This window comes from Garra rufa, chromosome 19 (assembly GCF_049309525.1).
Source record: "Garra rufa chromosome 19, GarRuf1.0, whole genome shotgun sequence".
NCBI classification, from domain to species: Eukaryota; Metazoa; Chordata; class Actinopteri; order Cypriniformes; family Cyprinidae; genus Garra; species Garra rufa.
Window position 1 is genome coordinate 34,685,511 of NC_133379.1, and position 26,797 is coordinate 34,712,307.

Sequence of the window (26,797 nt, forward strand, 5' to 3'; positions counted from 1 at the left end):
ATATCGAACTATATTTCCGTAGGGATGGGAAGCCTGTTTTTCCGGGTGAGGAGCAGATTTCATTACTGAACAATAACGTCAGTCCTAAAGTCTCGCAGAGTATGAACGGTAAGTGTAGTGGGAGTTATTTTTGTATTTAATCACTGTTGTATAGTTTAGAAGTCAGTATGATTTTGTTTTTGTTTTGTTTTTAATGCTCACCAAGGCTGCATTCATTTGATAATAATACAGTTAATTCATAATCATTTATTGTTATGATTTAAAGTGAGTGTGTTCTATTTGAATATATATTTAAAAATGTGATTTATTTTTGTCATGCAAAGCTGGATTTACTCCATTGTAAAGTTCCCATTGACTACTGGAATAATGTAACTATCAGTGAAGATGTCATCATAGTATTTGCATACTGAATTCTGATTGACCTTCTTTCTTGTATGTATTTGCATACTGAATTCTCATTGGTCATTTACACAGAAACAAGCAGAAGCAAAAAAAAATAAAACTACAAAACTTCAGGGAATGCTAACCTAGTTATTATTCTTTTATTTATTTGTATTTATTTTATTTATTAATTTTTATTTTATTATTCTAATCAAGCAGACGCAGAAACCTAAAACTATACAACTTCAGGAAATGCTAACCTAGTTTTTTAATTTAATTATTTTTTATTTTATTTTATTTTATTTCATCAAGCAGATCCAGAAACCTATAAATGGTTTTGTTTTGTGTTGTTTTGTGTTTTGTTTTGTTTTATTTAAATCAAGCAAAAGCAGAAACCTAAAACTATAAAACTTCAGGAAATGCTAACCTAGTTGTTTATTTTATTTTATTTTATTTTATTTTATTTTATTTTATTTTATTTTATTTTATTTTATTTTATTTTATTTTATTTTATTTTATTTTATTTTATTTTATTTTATTTTATTTTATCAAGCAGATCCAGAACCTAGAAAAGGTTTTGTTTTGTGTTGTTTTGTGTTTTGTTTTGTTTTATTTAAATCAAGCAAAAGCAGAAACCTAAAACTATAAAACTTCAGGAAATGCTAACCTAGTAATTATTTTACTTTATTTTAATCAAGCAGAAGAAGAAGCAGACACCTAAAACTATAAAACTTTAGGAAATGTTAACCTAGTTGTTTGTTAATTTAATTTAATTTTATTTTATTTTAATCAAGCAGAAGCAGAAACCTAAAACTATACAACTTCAGGAAATGCTAACCTAGTTTTTTAATTTAATTACTTTATTTTATTTTATTTTATTTATCAAGCAGATACCTAGAAAACTAAAACTTCAGGAAAAGCTAACCTAATTATTATTATTTTTTTTTTATTTTGTCAAGCAGATCCAGAAACCTATAAATGGTTTTGTTTTGTGTTGTTTTGTGTTTTGTTTTATTTTATTTAAATCAAGCAAAAGCAGAAACCTAAAACTATAAAACTTCAGGAAATGCTAACCTAGTTTTTCTTTTCTTTTCTTTTCTTTTCTTTTCTTTTCTTTTCTTTTCTTTTCTTTTCTTTTCTTTTCTTTTCTTTTCTTTTATCAAGCAGATCCAGAACCTAGAAAAGGTGTTGTTTTGTGTTTTGTGTTTATGTTTTGTTTTATTTAAATCAAGCAAAAGCAGAAACCTAAAATTATAAAACTTCAGGAAATGCTAACCTAGTTGTTTATTTTATTTTATTTATTTTATTTTATTTTATTTTATTTTATTTTATTTTATTTTATTTTAATCAAGCAGAAGAAGAACCAGAAATCTAAAAGTATAAAACTTTAGAAAATGTTAACCTAGTTGTTGATTGTTTATTTTATTTTATTTTATTTTATTTTATTTTATTTTATTTTATTTTATTTCAATCATGCAGAAAAAAATCTATGACTATAAAACTTCAGAAAATGCTAACCTAGTAATTATTTTGTATTTTAATCAAACAGAAGAAGCAGAAACCTGAAACTATAAAACTTCAGAAAATGCTAACCTAGTTATTTTATTTTCCCTCTCATCATATTACTGTGGTAAAATCACTGTAACACATCATCCAATGCTTATTGCTTTAATAAATGGTATCATTTGTTCACTTTCTTTCTGATTGGTTGGCATTCTGATGCTCTGGTTAGCATTGCTGTTACTCTTCTGCCTGTAAGCCGAGTGTAATATTCACCGTGGCCTCATTTCTCTCTTTGTATCATAGGTTATCTCCATAGCAACGATCGGAATGAATTAGAGGCCCTATCCGGTATCTGTCCCGCCGAGGTAAGGACCTGTCGAACTTCTGGTAAACTATTACCTAGTATTGATCGCTGCTGCTCTGGCTAAATATTTTATCACTAAATACACCGACTTCAGAAACAGAAACTTCTCAGGCTTGATAATATAGTGTGGGTGCTGCTGTTTTGTGGACACAAACGGCCTGAAATTTAAACCGTGGCAGGTCACACAGACAGGTCAGATTTCTGCGGTCTGTTAGCTACAAGAGGAACAGGTGAGAGGAATCTGAGTCGATTTTTAGGAAACACGGCAGACATACAGACTTCTTTCCTCTTGGAGTTCATTGTAATGTGATTTCATTGTTTACTTAACACCACTTTTCCTGTTTTCATTTATTTTGTCTTCTTTATTTAACTCATTTTTGGTCTAATGTGTTTATAGGAGCAGATTGTGAAGCTGCAGTTGGAGAAGCCGCCAGTAGGAGGTCTGGGCTTTTCTGTTATTGGTGGAGAGCGGGGTATTTTCGTGAAGTCCATCACCCCTGGAGGCACTGCGGACACTGTAGGCACATTGCAAGTTGGCGATCGTTTATTGAAGGTACGTAACCAGCATTTTTGGAAAAATGCAATATGTTTTTTTTTTAAGGCGAGACACTGCAGGTGAATAGGGTAAAAACAAACAACAACTAATAGTTATCACCTTACTTACCCAGTTGATTGATTACATTGATAATTGCAAACATTTTTGTATTTGTATTAAGTTTTCTAAAATGTTAGGTTTAACTCTTAAAGACCTAGAACATTTTTGGGGCACCTGAGGCACCTGTACATTTCATGCTTTTTTCAGACCTATTCTAGTAGTCAGCATCAATTGCCATATAGCATTATAAACATAGGTACTTGGACTTGGTGTCTAGTTAATTTAAAATTACAATTTTCCTTTTGTTTTCTCTAAAAATTTGTGAATTTCCAGAATTTTAGGAAAAACGCTAGCAACAATTAGTTGTTTTTTACTGTATACTCAAACGCTAACCTAGTTGTTGTTGTTTTTTATTTAATTTAATTTTAATTTTTTATTTAATTTTATTTATTTATTTTATTTTATTTAAATAACAGAAACCTAAAATGATAAAACTTCAGGAGATGCTAACCTAGTTATTCTATTTTATTTTATTTTATTTTATTTAAATAAAAGAAACCTAAAATTATAAAACTTCAGGAGATATGCTAACCTAGTTATTATTTTTTTTTATTTTTTTTTTTTATCAAGCAAATCCAGAAAGCTAGAAAACTAAAACTTCAGGAAATGCTAACCTAATTATTTTATTTTATTATTTTATATTTTTATTATTTTATTTTATTTTATTTTATCAAGCAGATCCAGAAACCTAGAAAACTAAAACTTTAGGAAATGCTAACCTAATTATTTTATTTTATTTTATTTTGTTTTATTTTTTTGTTTGTTTGTTTGTTTTGTTTTGTTTAAATCAAGTAAAAGCAGACACCTAAAACTATAAAACTTCAGGAAATGCTAACCTAGTAGTTTTTATTTTATTTTGTTTTATTCACACAGAAAAAAAAAAAAATTAATTTTATTGTTTTTAAGGCGAGACACTGCAGGTGAATAAACTAATAGTTTTTTTAATCAACCCAGTTGATTGATTACATTGATAATTGCAAACATTTTTTTTGTATTACAAGTAGTGGTGCAACGGATCACAAAACTCACGGTTCGGATCATATCACGTATTTTGAGTCACGGATCGGATCATTTTTCGAATCAGCAAAAAAAAAAAAAAGGTTTTAATAATTTTTTAATAATTTTTAATATTTTTTAATAATTACTGAATGCTTACTTTAAGTACTTCTAATCCACAGCAAAAACTACTAGCTGAACTAATAAAGTCAGTAACAAAACAAGAACAATTACACAAATGACAAGTGTAGATGAATACAACATAAAGTTACTAATAAAATCAATAACACTAGTATTCAGGTGCCGAAATGTAATAATTAATTGTAAAATAACTAGTGCTTCTCACTGCAGGTATTTATAGGATCCTGTCTCTTTAAGGCCAAATGCACGTACCTAATACTGGCACGCATCTCTTTCTCAGCTGTTTCAGTTCACTGAAGACCTAACCGACTGTGTTTACCAGAATACCAAAACGGTATTTAGACATGACTTTGTATGTATGTTTCCGTTCAAATAGAAGTTAAAGAGGAATCAATCTGTGAATCGTGCAGTCTGAATCGCACCTCTTTCTTTCTCTCTGTGCGCGTGCTCGCTTCTGGTGGGTGCAGCAGCGGTAAAAAAACAAAACAAAACAAAAAACAAAACAGTGTGCACGTTCTCTTTTGCTGCAATGGTTTAAAATAGTTGGAATGGATAAATTGGCAAGACAAAACATGTGCAAATTATAAGCTTTTACTCTATGATGGTTAATCCGTTAATCCGTGAATCACATGCATGCCAAACCATGGGGTCTGGTCCGTACGGATCACGGATCATCTACGATCCGTTGCACCCCTAATTACAAGTTTTCTAAAATGTTAGGGTTTAACCCTTAAAGACCATTTTTGGGGCACCTGAGGCACCTGTACATGCATTTTCTTTTTTTCAGACCTATTCTAGCAGTCAGTATCAATTGTCATATGTCATTATAAACATAAGAACTTGAACTTTATGTCTAGCTAATTTAAAATTACAGTTTTTCTTTTGTTTTCTCTAAAAATGTGTGAATTTCCAGAATTTTTGGAAAAACGCTAGCAACAGTTAGTTGTTTTTACTGTGTACTTTTATAGGTGCTTTTCAGTGAAAAACGGTAAAGTCATAGACGCACAGTAAAAAAGTTGCTTTTTCAGATAAATATATTCTTAATCTGAGTTTGAACAATAAACATGAACAGTGTACGAAGTAGTGAAAACAATTGTGCCAATAAAAACAGTTCAAAGTATTCACAAACTACACACAAAATGTGAGAAAGATACCGAGTGCAACAGAAAAAATATTTAAAAATATTTACAAACTATATAAGAATTTGTTGCATAATATAACAACCAAATAGATCGATCTGCTGATCAAAAGTTATTAAACATTTAAAGCACCTTGTCATCCAAGATGTTCATGTCTTTCTTTCTTTAGTCCTAAGGAAATTGTGTTTTTTTTTTTAAGAAAACATTTCAGGATTTCTCTCCATATAATGGACTTCTATGGTGCCCCCGAGTTTGAACTTCAAAAATACAGCTTCAAAGGGCTCTAAATGATCCCAGCCGAGGAAAGAAGGGTCTTATCTAGCAAAACGATCTGTTATTTTCTAAAAAAAAAACAAAAACAATTTATATACTTTTTAACCTCAAATGCTCGTCTTGTCTAGCTCTGTGTGTACTCTGTGCAGAGATTAAAAAGTATATAAATTGTAAATGTTTTTAGAAAATAATTGATCGTTTTGCTAGATAAGACCTTTCTTCCTCGGCTGGGATCATTTAGAGCCCTTTGAAGCTGCATTTTGGAAGTTCAAACTTAAGTACTCTTAAGTAATGAAAGCTAATACTGTGGTTGCTCTTATTTACAGGTGAATGAGGATCTGATGATCGGCGTGTCTCACGCTAAAGCTGTCACCACCATCCGTAAAACTAAAGGCTTGGTGCACCTCATCATCTCCCGTCCACCTGACCAAATGCCCAACACGTACCTGGGCTTTCTGCCTCTCAAATCCAACGGTGTGAATGGCAACAACGGTATGGCTTGCATGTCAAAGTTAATTCATATTTATATATATTTTTATTTTTATAAACATATAAATTACTAATATAAATGTTAAAAATAAATGATTAAAATTTAAATAAAAAATATAATTTAGTAGATATAAAAAAATCTATTAAATGTCTATTTTAATTAGAATATTATTTAAATAAAATTATTTAAATTATTACTATTTAAATATTTTATTTAACAAAAATAGAGTTCTTTTAATTTAAATACTTGTTATAATTTATACATGTCGAAAATATAATTATTTTTTGAATGTATATAAAATGGTAATAGTTTGGTCTTACTAAAATCTGTTTTAGATGTGAGTGAGGACAGCGGTGTAAAGACGAAAATTCAGACGCCATCAGAGCAAAGCAAGACCACCAACCCACCTCCCATCCCTCCGATAGGTACTGTAAAGATCACATGACAGTCCGATTTTTACTGTTATTGAGATATTATAGTTTATATATTATAGATACTATAATTTTTATGAATATATTTATATGCATTACAATTTATTATATTTAATTGCAATGCATATAATGCATTTATTTAATATTAATCAAATATTAGAAAAGTAATCAAAAATAATAAAATATTACATTGCATATATTTTCTATATTATATTTAATGTTAGTAATAAATAAGTGTTGTTGTCATTTTTATTTGTATTTTCTACTTTTTTTATTTAGTAAATAGTTTTTATTAATTTATTATCATTTAAATTATTTTAAAATAAATATTTTATTTAACAAAATAGATTTCTTTAAAATATAATTAGAAAAATGTTTTTTTTTTATTGAGTTAATATTTTATTTACTTATTTAATTACTTAAACATTTAAATGGTCATTTAATAATTTAATATTAAAACGGTTTAGTTAATTTTTAAAAATAATAATAAAATAGGCATTTTATTATATTGAATTGTATCATATATTAAACATTTATTGAATATTAATCAAATATTATAAAAGTAATAAAAATGTAATAAAACATTACATTTTATGTATATATTTTCCATTTTTATTTTAATGTGAGTAATAAGTGTTAGCAATTTTGTTGTCTTTTTAATTTTTTTCTATATTTCTATTAATTTATTTACTTATTATTTTTTATTTAGTACCTATTTTATTAAAGTATTAAATTATTTCTTAAATGATTACAATTCAAATTATTTAAAACATTTAAAATATAAACAGAAAAGCTTTTTTCAGTTTAGTAAATATATTATTAAATTAGTAATTCAGTTAGTACAGTTTAAATTTTTATTTAAATGTGAACAAAAATAAAGTTCTTCAAAAAAAAATATATATATATATATTTATATTTATATATATTTTTTAATTTAGTAAATATTTTCGTATTTTTTGTTTGTTTTTAGGAAATATTTCAGTAATTTCACTCATTTTATTTCAAGTAAAGTGTTTCATGAACAACTTAAGTTGTTTTGGGTAGCACTTTATTTTACAGTCCTGTTTTGCGTGTATATACTATATACTTACATGTGACCCTGGACCTCAAAATCAGTCTGGGTAGCACAGGTAAATTTGTAGCAATAACCAAGAATACATTGTATGGGTCAAAATGATCCATTATTTCATTACGATACTAAGTAAAGATCATGTTCCATGAAGATATTTTGTAAATTTCCTACATAATTAAAACTTACTTTTTCATTAATAATCTGCATTGCTTAGAACTTATTTGGACAACTTTAAAGGCAATTTTCTTAGTATTTAGATTTTTTTGCACCCTCAGATTCAGATTTTTAAATAGTTGTATCCATTTCTGATGCTTTATAAATCTAAAAAAAATTACCCTTCCGACTGCTTTTGTGGTCTAGGGTCACATATACTACATCATTTACAGTAACTGGGTAATAACCATGTACTACTCTGAACCTACCCCTAAACCTAACTTTAACCCCTTACTACTTTCTTTGTTTAGTACACTGTAAGTATACTGTAAGTGCATGTACTGTCAAATAAAGTGTAACCATGTTTTTTCAGAGTTACCCATAATAACTTACATAACACATCATGTTGGCAGATGTCACCTGCAGATGTGAGAGTGGGTTATTTACATGATCAGGACTCTATGTGTCTGTGTTCTAGACTATGACACTGGCTCTCTAGAGAAAGGCAAGGGAACAGAAGGAAGTGGTGACCTATCAGAGGACACAGACTGTGACGGCTCGTCTCTGCCGGAAGACTCCCCAGAGGTACAGCCATCTGTAATCAAACTTTGAATATCTGCAGTTTTACAGCAATCAGATGATCTCATGTCATAACAGTGGACTTAGAGGTGGTTTTATTTGTTATGTCTGAACTATATGCTATGTTTATCTGTCATCAGACGTCTCGGAAGGCAGAGTGGAATGAAGAAAATGTCGATACCCCACTGAACGACAGGTGAGGAAAACGGTTCTGCAATTTTCATATGACTCCTGTAGTAATTTCACTTCTGCAGTATGTATGTTTCGCTTGCATATTAAACTCTGAAATATTAGTGAAAATTCAGTTCATTTTCCTATATAAAAGGGATCTAAAATAAGAGGGGTCATACAAATTGCATGTTATTGTTTATTTAGTACTGACCTGAATAAGATTCAGAATTTCACATAAAAGATGTTCACATATAGTTCACAAGAGAAAATAATAGTTGAATTTATAAAAATCACCCCGTTCAAAGGTTTACATACTCTTGATTCTTAATACTGTGTTGTTACCTGGATGATCAACAGATGTTTTTTTTGTGATCGTTGTTCAAGAGTCTGCCTGCTGTTCTTCAGAAAAATACTTCAGGTCCCACAAATTATTTGGTTTTCGAAGGGGTTGAAAACTTTTGAACAGAATGAGATGTAAACATTTTTTATTTTGCCTAAATATTTTTTTTTTTTCCATTTAGTACTGCCCTTCAGATGCTACAGAAGATAGTTACATGTTTTCCAGATGACAAAATAAGTTAAATTTACCCTGATCTTCAAATTCAAAAGGTTTTTACCCCCGCGCCTCTTAATGCTCGTTTTTCCTTTTGTGGAGCATCAGTGAGCATTCAAACCTGCTGTAATAGTTGTATATGAGTCTCTCAGTTATCCTCAGTGTGAAAAAATGGATCTCTAAATCTAAATTGGAAAGGGTTCAAATACATAAAAATGCTTAAAAAACAAAGAATTTGTGGAATCTGAAGGATTTACCTGAAGAACAGCAGGCAGTCTAACTTGTCAGAAAAAACAACCATCACTACCCAAAAAAAACACAGCTGTGGATCATTCAGGTAACAACACGGTATTAAGAATCAAGGCGATGTAAACTTTTGAAAGGGGTAATATTTTGAGAAATATCTTATTTAGGTCAGTACTAAATAACACGCATTTTGTATGATCCCTCTTATTTTGTTTAATTTAAATAATTAACATTTTGCAAATTCTGAAAAGGGAGTGTAAACTTTTGACCTCAACTGCTTTTATGAAGCAACATGAGACACAAACAACCCAAACTCTTTCTATTCAGTAAACATGACTGAATCCAGGCTATTTGTAGTTAAAGCTCTATCTCTTCTTAGTGCCCTGCAGTCGTCATCAGGTCAGCTGGATGAGGATGAGATCACATGGGGGAGTGATGAGCTCCCGATAGAGAACATCAACTCTAAATTTACTGATGGTCAGTCTGCTGTTGAAATCATTCTGTTTCTCATAGAGAAATGCGCGGTTTTCTTAATGTACTTCATTTAAAATCGGAAGTCTCATTGTAAATGTTATACATGTTATCTTCATGCTCTCCATCTCAGATGGACCCATTGTCACTGAGGAAGAGTTGACGTCTCTGCCACTGGTTAAAGTGGTTCCTGACGGTCATTACACATCCACTAATCTCAACACTATTGTCCGTATGATGAGAGGCCTGCTGGACCAGAAAGTTCCTCTCCAAGAGTTTGAGGTACAGAACATGTTTACGTGTACTGTGTATGTATAGATAAATTCTGTATTTTTTGTATTAGAACACTATCTTCAGTTACAAGAAATTAAAAAAACACCCTTAAAATACTTGCAATAAATGCATATTGGAACAAGCTTAATATTATTTATTTATTTAGTTTGCATTTTTGTTTGTTTAAAATAAATAATTTCAATTGCTGTTTTATTTGTATTTACTTATTATCAATGAATCTATTCATCAATGAGTCCTGGGGGGTTCTATAAAATTAATAAATGTTTTTTTGAGGAGCAAATCAGCATATTAGTATGATTTCTGAAGGATCATGTGACACTAAAGACTGAAGTAATGATGCTAAAAATTCAGCTTTGCATTACAGGAATAAATTACATTTGAAATAAATTATTATATAATTTCACAATATTATTATTTCTTACTGTATTTTTGATCAAATAAATACAAATCCCAACAGTTTGAACCATTTATTTATTGTTTCTTTGTATTGTTTTTAAGGGGAGACATGCACCTGTCAAGTTTGAGATTTTGGGCTTTTTTTTTTTAGACTAGTGGAAAGAAAATATCCAAAAGACACTTTTAAGTGTTTCTTTTATAGCACTTTATCTATTTGTGTCAATAGATTTCAATTACAATACATATTTTTAAAGGCCGTTTTCTCAAAATGAGTTTTTTTCTCCTTCTTCAGTAGCACTTACGCACACCAAACTTTGCATTTGCATTCCTGTCTATATGCTGAAGGTTTTTACTGAGAGATTTGTTTATATCTAATTTGCTTGATTTTACACATTTTATTCACCCAAAAATTGTGTAAATTTTTTTTTTTTTTCTGAATTATTATTACAAAATGAGAGCCAAATTCCCTCTGTAAAAAACGTTTGACTCTAATATGTCAAAAAAAAAAAAATTAAACAAGAATTTTGAACCTGACTTCATCCAGTGTTTAGATTTTTGTACTGGAAATGTATGCAAATGATATATCCCTCATTTGCATATTTAAACCTTAAATCAAACATTTTAGAAAACTTGTAATACAAAAAATGTTTGCAATTATCAATGTAATCATCCAACTGGGTAGGTAAGGTAATAAGTATTATTTTTTTTTACCCTTTTCACCTGCAGTGTCTTGTCTTAGTTATAAAAAATATATATTTAAATATATTTTAATTTGATTACATATTTTCATTTCTGGGAATTGTTGCTAATATGAATATAAAAAATAATTTTAATGTCCGTATTGTTTTCTTCCAAAGAACCTGCAGAATCTGCGCCCCTTGGATGAATGTCTGATTGGTCAGACCAAAGAGAACAAGAAGAAAAACCGATACAAGAACATCGTTCCATGTGAGTTAGGAAACACCCTTTTTGTATATTAATTTTCATAATTGATTTAAGCTGTTTATCTCTGTGAAGCTGCTTTGACACCATCTGTGTTATATAAAGCACTATAGAAATGAAAGTAACTTGATTTGACTATTAATTATTTCTTGCTCTCTGTCATGATTCAGTCGACACAACTAGGGTCATACTGGGGAAGGATGGTGGCTACATCAATGCTAACTTTATCAAGATGCCTGTGAAAGATGAGAACTTCCTGTACATCGCATGCCAGGGGCCTCTGCCCACCACACTGGGGGACTTCTGGCAGATGGTTTGGGAGCAAAAATCCAATGTGATCGCCATGATGACACAGGAAGTGGAGGGAGGGAAAGTGAAATGTCAGAGGTACTGGCCGGACACGCCCCGCTCGCCCGAGATGGTGGACGATCGGCTGCAGATCACACTGGTCAAAGATCAGCACCTGGACAACTTTGTGATCCGGCTCATAGAGGTCAAAGACATCCTGGTGAGAGGCAGTTTGTGTGTACATTTATATGCATAGGTATTTAAATGGATAAAACATATCAATATCTTTCTCATGCAGACCAATGAGATCCAGAGAGTCACTCATCTGAACTACACAGGCTGGCCTGATCATGGAACCCCGACTCAACCAGAACAGCTTCTGACATTCATTTCCTACATGAGACACATCCACCAATCGGGGCCCATCATTACCCACTGCAGTGCAGGGATTGGCCGGTCAGGAACGCTCATCTGCATAGACGTGGTTCTTGGTCTCATCAGCAAAGATGCAGATGTGAGTGTCATATATAAATGTATAAATGTATAAATCTACAAATATAAAACGTACATTTATTCTTTGAGCAGTTAACTTGAATTTGATATATTTTTTAACATTTTGTACATTAAAATGTATTATTATTTAGAATAATTTTATTTAGATTAATTTTCAAGAAACATTTTCTCTTGACATATTTCATATTTGTTTATATTATTGTGTGTGTGTGTGTGTGTGTGTGTGTTTATTAAGTAGATGTTAATAATGAATTCTAAAGTATATTATAAAGTATAATAAATATATTTAAAATTAAATAGCAAAAGTTATTTTTTAATAATCACAATTAAAATAATTATGTAAATATGTTATATATATAAATATATAATAAATAAGTTATAATAAATTTGAAAGTGTAATTAATATATATAATTAAAAATATGACATTTAATTTTTGTAATCTCAATTAAAATAATGTAAATAAATATGTCTAATAAATTATGATAAAGTTTGAAGTGTAATAATAAAATATAACAGTAATAATTAAAATTAAATGACAAAAGTTAATTAATTTTAATTTTACCATTTTTTTGTTAGGCTGAAATATACATTTTTTGTTTAGTTACATATTAATGTGTCTGGTAACACTTAACTACTATGTTTATTTATTCATGTTTGTTTATTGCAACAATAATAACTAAATAAAATATGTTATAAATTGTATAAATAATAACTGAAGTTAAATGGCAAATGTTCATAATAATTAAAATAAATGTTATATAAATAAAATAAAATACATATAAAAATATATAATAAATAAATTATACTAAAGTATATTATAAAGTATAATACAATATATAAACTATAATTAAACAATTTAAAATGACAAAAGTTCATTAATCAAGTTTTTGTTAGGCTGAAATATAAATTTTTTTGTGAAATGGCAAATGTTCATGAAGTTATGAATAAAATAAATAAATATATAATAAAGTATATAATAAAGAAGTGTTAAGTAAAAAATATAAATAATTAAAATTGGGGAAAAAAGACAAATTAATCACAATATATTGAAATATAAATTTTTTGTTTATACATTTATTTCTGGTAACACTTAATAAGTTTGCTAAACTTTACTTATTTTTATTTATTTATGTTTGTTTATTGCAATACTTTGTAATAAATTGCATAAATAATAACTGAAGTTACATGGCAAAAGTTCACGAAGTTATATAAATAAAATAAATTCTAATAAATATAATAAATTATAATAAAGGATGAAGTTAAATAAAATATATAGATGAAATTCACAGAAAAATGTTCTTTTCTTAGGCTGAAATATATATTGGTATTATTATTATTTGGTATTATTATATAAATGATAACTGAAGTTAAATGGTAAACATTCATGAAATGGATGAAAACACCTTACAACACCTTTAAACATGATAATTATACAATATTATATAACACACATACATTTTTAGCTAATGTGATTGTTAAAGTTATATGTAATAATCACATTTTCTCTCATTAGTTTGACATATCAGATGTGGTCCGTACCATGAGACTCCAGAGGCAGGGCATGGTGCAGACAGAGGTAACAGCTTTATATTCAATTATGTGTTTAAAAGAAGTTTACTTCTACTGTTATTTTGCGTAACAGTTTCTATTTTTCCTCTCCAGGAACAATACATTTTCTGCTACCAGGTCATCTTGTATGTGCTCAGATGTCTGCAGGCAGAAGAGAAACTCTCAGGATAAAACATGGACCCCACAATGCCTTCCGGCTCGAGAGATCAGCTGAAAATACCAGCGGCTTCAGTCATCACCATGTTCGGAAGCAGTTTCTGCGTTTTTCTATCAGGGGCTTTGACCTCGTCAGAACAAATTTGTCTTATGATGTTTTGGACGTCAGTGACGTGAACAATTCTTGCAGAATTTTGTGTATTCTTATCGCTTACATTCTTGACCATTGGCTGCTACTTCTTTAAAACCATTTCTTTTATAATTTATCTTTTTTTTGGTAAAAAGTTTTTATAGATTCCTTAAAGATTATGGATCAAATAAATAAGAAATGAATTCATATTTTTTGAGATACAAAATTATTCTTGTGTATTTTAAACGAAATGATGCTGGAAATGTTGCCTGGACAGAATACGAGACAGTATTTGCTTTGTAAATCTTTTAGAAATCACTGAGTGCCAGTGGTAATCGAAGAAATTTAAAGTGTTATATTTAGTGTGATATTTATCTCATGAAATCCTGTTGATATGTTTTAAAGCTGTTACATACTGGACAATTTGCAATTTGTAAATAAAAGAATATCTTGCCTTTATGGTTTTCTCTAATCATTGTATTTTTGACATTTCTGTTACTGTGAAAAGAAATGAATTGGAACATTTTTTTCCCAGGTCTTAATTATGTTTCTTTGATATTATTTGATGTTATTTGTCTATTAAGTTCATTTTTATTAATTCTCCAAGTTGCAAAAAAAATTATTGTATTTTCTCCTTCCAGTTGTTTTCCTCAGAAACATAAAATGGGTACGGAGCATATTCAGACCCCCTTAAATGTTTCACTCTTTGTTATATTGCAGCCATTTGCTGAAATCATTTAAGTTCTTTTTTTTTCCTCATTAATGTACACACAGCACCCCATATTGACAGAAAAACACAATTGTTGACATTTTTGCAGATTTATTAAAAAAGAAAAACTGAAATATCACATGGTCCTAAGTATTCAGACCCTTTGCTGTGACGCTCATATATTTAACTCAGGTGCTGTCTATTTCATCTGATCATCCTTGAGACGGTTCTACACCTTCATTTGAGTCCAGCTGTGTTTGATTATACTGATTGGACTTGATTAGAAAAGCCACACACCTGTCTATATAAGACCTTACAGCTCACAGTGCATGTCAGAGCAAATGAGAATCATGAGGTCAAAGGAACTGCCTGAAGAGCTCAGAGACAGAATTGTGGCAAGGCACAGATCTAGCCAAGGTTACAAAAAAATTTCTACTGCACTTAAGGTTCCTAAGAGCACAGTGGCTTCCATAATCCTTAAATGGAAGACGTTTGGGACGACCGGAACCCTTCCCAAACTGAGCTATCGGGGGAGAAGAGCCTTGGTGAGAGAGGTAAAGAAGAACCCAAAGATCACTGTGGCTGACCTCAAGGGATGCAGTCGGGAGATGGGAGAAAGTTGTAGAAAGTCAAGCATCACTGCAGCCCTCCACCAGTCGGGGCTTTATGACAGAGTGGCCCGACGGAAGCCTCTCCTCAGTGCGAGACACATGAAAGCCCGCATGGAGTTTGCTAAAAAACACCTGAAGGACTCCAAGATGGTGAGAAATAAGATTCTCTGGTCTGATGAGACCAAGATAGAACTTTTTGGCCTTTATTCTAAATGGTATGTGTGGAGAAAACCAGGCACTGCTCATCCCCTGTCCAATACAGTCCCAACAGTGAAGCATGGTGGTGGCAGCATCATGCTGTGGGGGTGTTTTTCAGCTGCAGGGACAGGACGACTGGTTGCAATCGAGGGAAAGATGAATGCGGCCAAGTACAGGGATATCCTGGACGAAAACCTTCTCCAGAGTGCTCAGGACCTCAGACTGGGCCGAAGGTTTACCTTCCAACAAGACAATGACCCTAAGCACACAGCTAAAAGAACGAAGAAGTGGCTTCACAACAACTCTGTGACTGTTCTTGAATGGCCCAGCCAGAGCCCTGACTTAAACCCAATTGAGCATCTCTGGAGACCTAAAAATGGTTGTCCACCAACGTTTACCATCCAACCTGAAAGAACTGGAGAGGATCCCCAAATCCAGGTGTGAAAAACTTGTTGCATCTTTCCCAAAAAGACTCATGGCTGTATTAGATCAAAAGGGTGCTTCTACTAAATACTGAGCAAAGGGTCTGAATACTTAGGACCATGTGATATTTCAGTTTTTCTTTTTTAATAAATCTGCAAAAATGTCAACAATTCTGTGTTTTTCTGTCAATATGGGGTGCTGTGTGTACATTAATGAGGAAAAAAAAAAAAACTTAAATGATTTCAGCAAATGGCTGCAATATAACAAAGAGTGAAACATTTAAGGGGGTCTGAATACTTTCCGTACCCACTGTATGTGACCCAAAACCAGGCCAAAAATACATTGTATGTCAAAATTATAAATTTTTTAATGGCAAAAATCATTAGGATCTTTAAGTAAAGATCATGTTCCATGAAGATACTTAGTACATTTCCTACAGTAAATATATTAAAACTTATTTTTTGATTAGTAATATGCATGCCTAAAATTGTCATTTGGATAACTTTAAAGGCAATTTTCTCAGTATTTATTTATTTATTTTTTGCACCATCAGATTCTAAATTTTCAAATATTTCAAATTTATTTGACATATTTCACGTTTTAAAGCTGAATAAATAAGCTAAATTGACTCTTGTGACTGGTTTTGTTGTCCAGGGCCACATGTACTTGTGTAGGATGTACATGATGATGACTGATGTACATATAAATCAGAAGCTGCTACAACTTATAACTAATCCTAACAAAACAACAGACAATATGTGTTTTTTTTAGATGGACTAATATAGTTCGACAAAAGAATTATATATCTTACCGGTAAAAATATGCTGACTGTAAAATGGGTTTCTTGCAGTACCTCAAATGTCCAACGGGGGCCGCTGAAAGTCGCTGAAATAAATTAGGAGAACGAACCTTTTCGAATCTTTGAATCAAATGATTCACCAAATGATTCACTGTTTCGAATCATTCGAAATGCTACACGCTGGTGACGCCTGTTGGTCAAAAATGATTCACAACGCGTTCGAAGACGCGTCTGAAAACCTTGAATGTCCTGTCAGGCTTTCCGTGCTTTCCTTGCAACATGGCGACGTCCTCATAAGCCACGAGTGCTGGTGCTGGAGTAATCAAATAACTCAAAATAAACGTTATAGTGTAAGAAAATAAGCAAAAATGTCGGGTCGTCACAATAACAAATTACCGACGAACCTCCCACAGTTGCAAAATCTAATCAAGAGGGATCCGAAGTCCTACACCGATGAGGTAAATAACTTGCTAATGAATTTGTCAACTAGCCTGATCTCTAGCAACGTTAAACCAAAGAAATTCATAACTGTACGCTACGTCAAGCTGTTTATGTATTTACTAGAAGTCATTTTTTTTTCAGTAAATAATCCAGTAGTAAAGTATCCTTTTCAGTTTCGCTAACTTAGTGTTTATTAAATTGACTATTGAAATAGTGACCACACGTAACGCTAACTCTTTTATTATAACTGGTATTATTACTGGTTATAAACATTGATGGTGCTGTTGTTCATATAATCAGCGAGTGATTTCTGACTAGTATTACTAGCTAAAAATAGATAATTGTTAATTCAACGCAATAAGTGTCTTAACGTTATATTAATATACATGATCTTAATGTGTGTGTTTTTTTTTTATATATATATAGTTTTTGCAACAGTATCGTCACTATCAGTCAAATGTGGAGATCTTTAAACATCAGCCTGACAAATCCAACAAAGACCTGACAGAGCTGGTCATGTTTCTGGCTCAGGTATGGAGATGTTTTCTGTTATAATCTGTATTTTTACATGTTGCAAAGTAAAATAGACATCTTGGTTTACTGGATATTTCTGGATGATGTGATTTTTGTCTTCAGGTTGGACACTGTTACTTAGAGGAGCTGTCAGATTTCCCACAGCAACTGACTGAGCTGCTTTTAAACCATCATACAGTGCTGGAGCCAGATCTCAGAATGGTGCGAATAACATTTGTCATTTAGCTGACATTTTCATCTATCTATGAAGGGTTAGTTCACTTCCAGAACAAAAAATTGACAGATAATTTACTCACCCCCTTGTCATCCAAGATGTTCATGTTTTTTTAAGGCAAACATTTCAGGAATTTTCTCCATATAGTGGACTTCTATGGTGCCTGGGAGTTTGAACTTCCAAAATGCAGTTTAAATGCAGCTTCAAAGGGCTCTAAACAACCCCAGACAACGGAGAAAGGTCTTATCTAGCGAAACAATCAATAATTAAAAAAAAAAAATTACTATTTATATACTTTTTAACCTTGTCTTGTCAAGCTCTGCGCATGTGTACTAAGTGGTTTTAGCTGTTTTTCAGAGTTTTTTTTTTTCAGTACGCATCGCAGAGCTAGACAAGATGAGCCTTTGTGGTTAAAAAGTATAAATTGTACATTTGTTTTTAGAAAATGACTGATTGTTTCGCTAGATAAGACCCTTTTTCATTGTCTGTGATCGTTTAGAGCCCTTTGAAGCTGCATTTAAACTGCATTTTGGGAGTTCAAACTCATGGGCACCATAGAAGTCCACTATATGGAGAACACTCCTGAAATGCTTTCATCATAAAAACATGACTTCTGTCCAACTAAAGAAAGAAAGAGGGTGACTAAATTATCTGTACATTTTTGTTCTGGATGTGAACCAATCCTTTTAATAACATACTGCATTGTTAGTATGTAGAGTTCACGAGCTATAAACTTGATCAAGACAGCTTTTTTCGAGTTAGGAGTTGTTCTTAACTTTTAAGGATATGTTTTCTAACTAAAAGCTTTCTTTCAGACGTTTTGTAAAGCTCTCATCCTCTTGAGGAACAAAGATCTGATCAGTCCGACCAGTCTTCTGGGACTGTTCTTTGAGCTGCTGCGCTGTCATGACAAACTTTTGCGGAAAGTAAGTTAACTTTGCAGTGCAATTCTGTGAATATGAATTATTGCAAATAATGATTGCTGATGAGAAATTTGTCATTTCTCCTCAGACTTTATATACCCATATTGTGACTGATATCAAAAATATCAATGCCAAGCACAAAAACAACAAAATGAACACGGTAAGTCACTTGTACTTGGGTGTAATGTTTTACTTATTTCTTTAGAATTTGGGCTGAAATGTTCAGTATTATGTTCTTGAAAGTTTTCATGACATTCAGTAAATACTCAGTGCTTTTGTTTATTTCTGTGCTCAGACCTTACAGAACTTTATGTACACCATGCTGAGGGATTCAAACCCCACTGCTGCCAAGATCTCTCTGGATGTGATGATTGAGCTTTACAGAAGAAACATATGGTAAGTCCTTGAACAGAGGTACCTTTGTAACATCATATGATGACATTCGGTATGATCTGCAATCTCTCTGTTCCCACATCATCAGGAATGACACCAAAACTGTGAACGTCATCACCACAGCGTGTTTCTCCAAAGTCACAAAGGTTGGATTTTTTTCCTTTAAATAAATCTCCAGCATTAAAGCATTATTAGTTAAGGACAATTAGTTACAGTTTATTTGCTTATTATACACTATATTGTAATTTCATTTTTCCTATGACTTCCTAACATGTTTTTGATCGAATCTCCTCTCAGATCCTTGTAGCTGCATTGAAGTTCTTCCTGGGAAGCGATGAGGATGAAAAGAAAGACAGTGATTCAGAATCCGAGGTACTTAGAAATGAATACTTTTATCCAACAAGAACACATTCATTTGATCAGAAGAAACAGTAAATGCATTTCTAATGTTACAAAACATATCTATTTCAAATAATTACTGTTCTTCTGAACGTTCTATTCATCAGAGAGTCTTTAGTGTATCACATCATTTCCACAATATTAAGAAGCTCTGCTGTTTTCAGCCTTTTATTATAATAAGACAAAGCAAATGGGCACATTAGAATGATTTCTGAAACATCATGTGACACTGAAGACTAAAGTAATGATCTTCACAGAAATAAATTACATTTGAAATATTTTAATTTAAAATAATGAATATTTTACAATATTGCTGTTTTTATTGTCTTTTTGATCAACTCATTTCACCTTGATGATCATATTTAAAAAAATTTAAAATGTTTTGCCAAAACAAACTTGTGAGTTTTAGTGCAATTTAAATATTGAAAATAATTTTTTTTTTTTTCTACTCTGCAGGACGAAGGGCCATCAGCCAGAGATCTAATGGTCCGATATTCAACCGGGAAAAAAACGTCCAAAAACAAGAAAAAACTGGAGAAAGCCATGAAAGTCCTCAAGGTTAAATCTAGTGTTTCATATTCAGCAAATCAGTGTTTGGTTTGGTAATTTAATTTTAGTTTGTATTTTTATATTTTCATTTTAATTGGTTGTGTTTTTGTCATTTATAATGTATTCTTATGTTTTGTTTGTTTTTTATTCCAGCTTTAATATAATTAATTAAATAATTTTAATTTTATTTCACTTCAGAGTATATTATTTTATGTAATGAAAGTTTTAATTTACTATAATAACCCTTGTTGTTTCACTGCCTAATGTGTCATTTTTATTTTGTTTTCTCAGAAACATAAAAAGAAGAAAAAAGTGGAGGTTTTTAATTTCTCTGCCATCCACTTGATCCATGATCCACAAGGTAAGACGACCATTACACACTTACAGAATAGAAAAGAAAACACGTAATAATGATGAATTAATGTAGAGGTTAAATATCTGGTAGCTGAAAGGTTGGAGCTTTAGACCCACAAGGGTTGATTCATAAACTGCCACTGTGAATTGCTTTCTAATTGCATCTAGATTAGTTATTAATATCTGTTTTATTAGATTTTGCAGAGAAGCTCCTAAAGCAGCTGGAGAGTTCAAACGAGCGTTTTGAGGTGAAGATCATGATGATGGAGCTCATCTCTAGACTTGTGGGAATTCATGAGGTAATGTGTTACTGGACATTTTATATTTTGATTTATTTCAACTTATTATTTGTCAATTATAGTTACTTTATCTAATCTGTTTTGTTTCTGTCTTCACAGCTTTTCCTCTTTAATTATTATCCATTTGTCCAGCGGTTCCTTCAGCCTCACCAGAGAGGTAAACACTGTTGGGTCACTCCGTGTCAAATGAACCAAATTTTGTGAAACACTTGAAACACTTTTTTTTTTTTTTTTTTTTTTCTGAAGAAAGAAAGACGTGTATAGTGATGAAAGCCAAATTTTTAAAGTTCGTTGAGTAATATTTACAGAGTAGTCCACTGTTTTGTAGAGGGGGGTCAAAATGGCAATTTTCACCTGAGATTCAGAGTCAAATTACAGGGGGTTAAAAATGACTTCAGAAAGATGGCAGCATCATAATGTTGTTTTTACACAGAGATTGGAAAGTCTATTAGTAAAATCTGTTGACTTTAGCAATCTTTGTTACATTATGAGCCAATGGTGACCATTCAAAAATAGGGAAACAGCACTTTTCAAGTTTTTCTCCAAAGTTTGCATGCCTGTAACTCAAGAAGTATTAGTGATATTTGAATGCCCTTTTAGATATTGGGTCTTAACTGTCCTTTTGGCATCTTTATTTTTAATTCCCTATGAGATTTGGTTCCAGAGATGTTGGACGTTCCATATGGCTCTGGGAATAAATCATTAAGATGTACACATTTTCAGTGGTCAAAAAACAAATGTAGGTCAGTTTGAAAAAATACAATACTACTTTTAAAAAAAGCATGTCTGGAGAACAAATAATGTTGAAACCAAAGATGTATCTCATTTTCTTCTGTCAAGACAACTGCAATAGACTTACCTGTCCGAGTGCCATAAATATTCGTTTTCCAAAGTTTGCATGCCTATATCTCAAGAAGTATTACATATATTGCAATATGATTTTACCTTCTAGTTATTAATAAACTTTTATTTTGTATTCTTAATTTTAAAGGTCCTACATTATTCAATCCCAGAGAAATGTGGATCTTACGCCGTTTCTACACCAGACGCGACAGCTGCGCCGCTCGCCTCCGGTGTAGACACGTTGTTAGTGAAGCTCCATGTCCAGATTGTTGAATATTACCAATTTTCAGTGGTCAAAAAAACAAATGTTACTTTGAATACAGCTAATACTTATTTTATTTGAATAACAATGTCAGAATAAGTAATGTTGAAATTAGACATCAAAACAAATGCATACAATACCTCTTGAGTGACAGGCATATAAACTTTAAAGGAAAAAAGTGCTGTTTGCCCATTTTTGAATGGTCACCATTGGCACATAATGCAACAAAGATTGCTAAAGTCAACAGATTTTACTAACAGACTTAGCAATCTCTGTTTAAAAATAACATTATGATGCTGCCATCTTTCCAAAATCATTTTTACCCCCCTGTAATTTGATTCTGAATCTCAGGTGAAAATGGCCATTTTGACCCCCCTCTATAAAATAGTGGATTATTCAGTAAATATTCATCCATGACATTTAATATTTCGGCTTTCATCACTATACATGTCTATCTTTCTTCAGAAGAAATATTAGCAAAATCAAAAATTTTGTAATAATGCATAACTCACTTCAGTGTCTTTTATCTAATGCTCATATCTTCAGAGGCTGTTCATGATCTCTTCATGTTAATTTTTTTTTATTTTAACCTTTAGAGGTCACCAAAATTTTGTTGTGTGCCGCTCAGGCATCGCATCAGCTCGTCCCTCCTGAGGTAAGAGCTGAACATCAGGACTTTGTTATAATAATTAATCAATTTTTTTTGTTTTTATGTATGATTTTATTCTGCAAAGATGCATTAAATGTTGCAAATAAATTACATTTGAAAAGTTTTTAAAATAGAAACCATTTATTATCACTAATTAAACTATTTATTTTACAGATTAATTTGTATTAATAGTTAATTATTTACTGTTACATCTACAGATCATTGAGTCGGTCATCACGACCATCGCCAATAATTTTGTAACAGACAGAAATTCAGGAGAGGCCATGACAGTTGGGTAGGCATTGTGTAAATCTGAGTCAAATACATAAAATGTAAAAATGCATAATAAAAACATTGTAATTGAATCTTCTCATAATAAGTCCCTCCTGTTCATTCTTATATCACAGAATCAACGCTATTAGAGAAGTGGTCGCCCGCTGTCCTCTTTCCATGTCAGAAGATCTGCTTCAAGATCTCGCACAGTACAAAACTCACAAAGATAAAAGTAAGTGGTTTGTTATCGTTATTTATCATAGTCTGTGCATTACATGCAACTTATTTTGCATAAAATGATAACAGTGTTTGACTTTGCTTTGAATATTTGTCTGTCGTTATCTTCCAGATGTTGTAATGTCTGCCAAAGGTCTTATCCAGCTCTTCAGAAGTCTCAATCCACAGATGCTACACAAAAGAGACAGGGTGAGAAGCCTAAAATATTAAATTATGAAGAAATACAAGAATATTAAATAGACAAAATAATGTAATTTTGTACCTAATAACACATCCACATGTTCACGGTTGGTGGATGTCTGTTAAAGGTCACATGACATGCAAGCAAACAAATAAAATGTCATGCTATGTTATTTTACTAATTTAAATATATTTTACATTTACTTTTTAAAAATCTAATAGACTCTTAATCAACAGATTAAAACCAAAGCAGAAATAAAACTTTTGACTTGTTTTATTTAAAAAAATACTGAAAGATATATCATGTTCCACAAAAATATTAAGCAGCACAACTGGTTTTGCATATTTGACTGATTTCTGAAGAATCATGTGACACTTAACTGGAGTAATGATGCTGAAAATTCAGCTTTTCATCACAGGAATAAATTACACTTTCAAAGATAGTAAAATGGAAACCATTTTAAATTGTAATAATATTTCACAATTTTGCTGTTTTGACTGCATTGCTGATAATAAATAAATTCAGCCTTGATGAGAGTAGAAGACTTTCAAAAGCATTAAACAAATTTTGTACAGTTGAGTACATTAACATTTTACATTTATTGTGTCATCAGGGGAAGCCCACAGAAGCCTCCAAGGAGGCCAGAATCCAAAACTACGGAGAACTGGAGGCTAAAGACTACATCCCTGGAGCTGAGGTGTTGGAAGTAGAGGGTGAAATAGAGAAAGAGGAAGATGAAGGTGCGTGCAATGCTGTCTTAGACTTTTAGCATTCAACATTTTTTTTCCAAATGTAATGCCAGAAATCTCTCTGTTCAATATCCTCTTTCTCACAGATGGCTGGGAGAGCGCCAGCATGAGTGAGGATGATGATGATGGCGAGTGGGTGAACGTTCATCACTCCTCTGATGAAGATCAAACAGACGTGGTGAGGATTTTTTCACTTGACTTGATGCTTGATTTGAGCATAATAATGGGACAGGATGCATATGAACCCGTTTTGTGTTTCTGAATGTCAGGCTGAGAAATTAAAGAACATCCCAGTGGACGAGCGCAAAGCTAAAGCTGCGGCGGTCAGCACCAGTCGACTGCTCACGCAGGACGACTTCAAAAAGATCCGCGTCGCTCAGATGGCCAAAGAGGTCACCGCTGCAACCAGAAAGGGACAGAAGAGAAAGAACGTGGAGAGTGATGAAGAGGAGAGGTAAGATGTGTTTTAGGCATGGTGTTTCCTTACTTAGAAACTTGGGAGTTCTTTGTATAAATTGAGAATAATTAAATTAAGCTGTGCTATACATTTTTTTCTTCCTTTTCCCAGAGGTGAGTTAATTAGTCTGAGAGACATTGAACGTCTTCACAAGAAACCCAAATCTGACAAAGAAACAAGACTGGCAACAGCCATGGTGAGTGTGGAAATAATAAATAAATACATAATTACATTTGTTTGATATGTATGAAATTATGATTAAATATTAAGTCGAAATATAGCCAGAATAAAGTCTAAATATTACGAGAATAAAGTTGAAATTACTAGAAAAAAGTCGAACTATAAGTCCAAATGTTTTGAGAATAAAGTCGAAATATTACGAGAATAAAGACGAAATTACTAGAAAAAAGTCGAACTATAAGTCCAAATGTTTTGAGAATAAAGTCTAAATATTACGAGAATAATGACGAAATTACAAGAATGAAGTCAAAATATAAGTCTAAATGTTTCAAGAATAGTCTAAATGTTTTAAAGTCTAAATATTTCCAGAATAAAGTTGAGTTATTTCTAGAATAATGTCAAAATATTACGAGAATAATGTCGAAATTACGAGAATAGTCAAAATTATGAGAATGAATTTGAAATATTTTTGAACACAGTAAAAATTGCGAGAATAAAGTCGAAATATAAGTCTAAATGTTTCGAGAATAGTCTAAATGTTTTGAGAAGAAAGTCTAAATATTTCCAGAATAAAGTTGAATTATTTCTAGATTAAAGTCAAAATATATTACGAGAATAAAGTCAAAATATTACGAGAATAATGTCGAAATTACGAAAATAGAGTCAAAATTATGAGAATGAATTTGAAATATTTTTGAACATAGTGGAAATTGCGAGAATAAAGTTTAAATATTTTCAGAATAAAGTTGAAATATTATGAGAATAAAGTGTTTCAAGAATAAAGTCTAAATATTTCGAGAATTAATTTGAAATATTTTGAGAATAAAGTCTAAATATTTAGAAAAATAAAGTTGAAATGATGAGAATAAATTTTAAATATTTAGAGAATAAAGGCTAAATGTTTTGAGAATAAAGTCTAAATATTTCAAGAGTAAATTTGAAATATTACAAGAATGAATTTGAAATATTTGGAGAATAAAGTCAAAATGTTTCAACAAAGTCTAAATGGTTCGAGAGCAAAGTCTAAATATTTCGAGAGTACAGTCTAAATATTACGAGAATGAATTTGAAATATTTTGAGAATAAAGTCGAAATGTTTAGAGAATTAAATCGTAGCAAAAGTTACAATATTTTGATGGCCCAGACTGGGAGCATTGGAGAATTAATTCACGTAATTTTGACTTTATTCTCAAGATATTTTGATTTATTCTCGTAATTTTGCACATTTAAGACATTATTCTCATAATTTGTCTTTATTGTTAAAATATTTAGATTTTTCTCATAATTTTGATTTTTTTTTCTCAAAATATTATGACTTAAAGCTCGTCATTTTAAATTTTATACTTTCTCAACGTGGAACTAAAACAGCATCATAATACATGTTGTCAAAAAATTAAAATGCTTAATTTTGATATTTTAACATTTTCACTCTCAGGCTGGGCGGACCGATAGGAAAGATTATGTTAAAAAGAGGAGTAAGCTTAACCCATTCGCTAGCACCAGTAACAAAGAGAAGAAACGAAAAAAGAACTTCATCATGATGAAACACAGTCAAAATGTGAGGACCAAAAGCAAACGCTCCTTCAGAGATAAACAGGTGAGCCCTGCTGTTCTCACATCTCTAATACCGGTTTAAATACATGTTTCTTATTAATGATTTTCTCTTCAGATTGCATTAAGAGATGCACTCCTGAAGAAGAGAAAGCAGAAGTAGTTCTCACCTCTGATGGACCGGAGCTGATTTGATGGTTCTGTGCGGACCATTCTGTGTGCAGGAAGACACCATTCAGACTTTTTGGCTGTGTGGATTTTCATGTTGCCTTTTAATAAAACATTTAAACATTTGAAGCTTTGTTGTGTTACTTTTTGTTTTTAACCTACAAGTAGCCCTTAATTGTTTAACTGAATTAATAAACATGAACTAACAATGAACAATACTTCTACAGCATCGAATACAATGACATTTGGGACCCTGGAGCACAAAACCAGTGGTAAGCAGCACCAATGCTTTAAGCAAAAGCCAAAAGTACATTGTATGGGTCAAAATGGTTGATTTTTCTTTTATGCCAAACATCATTAGGATATTAAGTAAAGCTCATTTTCCATGAAGATATTTTGTAAGTGTCATCATCAAAACTCTATTTTTGATTCGTACTATGCATCGCTAAGAACTCCACTTGCACAACTTTAAAGGTTATTTATTCAGCTTTCAG

General features: G+C 31.5%; 2 protein-coding genes across 4 annotated transcripts in view; both read left to right on the forward strand.

Annotated features, from left to right (window-relative positions):
• Positions 1–14,366, forward strand: part of ptpn13 (protein tyrosine phosphatase non-receptor type 13) — an 82,525-nt gene extending 68,159 nt beyond the window's left edge. For 2 of the 3 annotated variants that reach the window (XM_073824457.1, XM_073824458.1), the window contains 14 exons: positions 23–108; positions 2,188–2,249; positions 2,646–2,801; positions 5,779–5,944; positions 6,278–6,367; positions 8,077–8,183; positions 8,318–8,373; positions 9,527–9,624; positions 9,752–9,900; positions 11,166–11,256; positions 11,421–11,758; positions 11,837–12,052; positions 13,566–13,628; positions 13,715–14,366. In XM_073824457.1, coding sequence (XP_073680558.1) covers positions 23–108; positions 2,188–2,249; positions 2,646–2,801; positions 5,779–5,944; positions 6,278–6,367; positions 8,077–8,183; positions 8,318–8,373; positions 9,527–9,624; positions 9,752–9,900; positions 11,166–11,256; positions 11,421–11,758; positions 11,837–12,052; positions 13,566–13,628; positions 13,715–13,792 — 1,756 coding nt within the window. In that variant the 3' untranslated portion in view covers positions 13,793–14,366. The remainder of the gene's footprint in view (positions 1–22; positions 109–2,187; positions 2,250–2,645; positions 2,802–5,778; positions 5,945–6,277; positions 6,368–8,076; positions 8,184–8,317; positions 8,374–9,526; positions 9,625–9,751; positions 9,901–11,165; positions 11,257–11,420; positions 11,759–11,836; positions 12,053–13,565; positions 13,629–13,714) is intronic. The other variant, XM_073824459.1, reaches the window with a different exon arrangement.
• A 2,567-nt stretch (positions 14,367–16,933) lies between these two features.
• Positions 16,934–26,432, forward strand: sdad1 (SDA1 domain containing 1). Its single transcript, XM_073824702.1, has 22 exons — positions 16,934–17,105; positions 17,515–17,619; positions 17,725–17,823; positions 18,652–18,762; positions 18,848–18,919; positions 19,055–19,155; positions 19,241–19,298; positions 19,450–19,524; positions 20,008–20,109; positions 20,392–20,461; positions 20,650–20,753; positions 20,853–20,910; positions 22,455–22,513; positions 22,726–22,802; positions 22,915–23,012; positions 23,130–23,206; positions 23,812–23,938; positions 24,034–24,125; positions 24,217–24,401; positions 24,516–24,600; positions 26,020–26,181; positions 26,254–26,432. The coding sequence occupies exons 1-22, from the start codon at positions 17,016–17,018 to the stop codon at positions 26,296–26,298; spliced, it is 2,052 nt and encodes a 683-aa protein (XP_073680803.1). The 5' UTR covers positions 16,934–17,015; the 3' UTR covers positions 26,299–26,432.
• The last annotated feature ends 365 nt before the right edge of the window (positions 26,433–26,797 follow it).

Bases quoted from the DNA above. Each gene is read 5' to 3' on its own strand.
- sdad1 (XM_073824702.1), top strand. From the start codon at position 17,016: ATGTCGGGTCGTCACAATAACAAATTACCGACGAACCTCCCACAGTTG. The intron at 17,106-17,514 runs GTAAATAACTTG...ATATATATATAG, and splicing joins CGAAGTCCTACACCGATGAG to TTTTTGCAACAGTATCGTCA. The intron at 23,013-23,129 runs GTAAGTGGTTTG...GTTATCTTCCAG, and splicing joins CAAAACTCACAAAGATAAAA to ATGTTGTAATGTCTGCCAAA.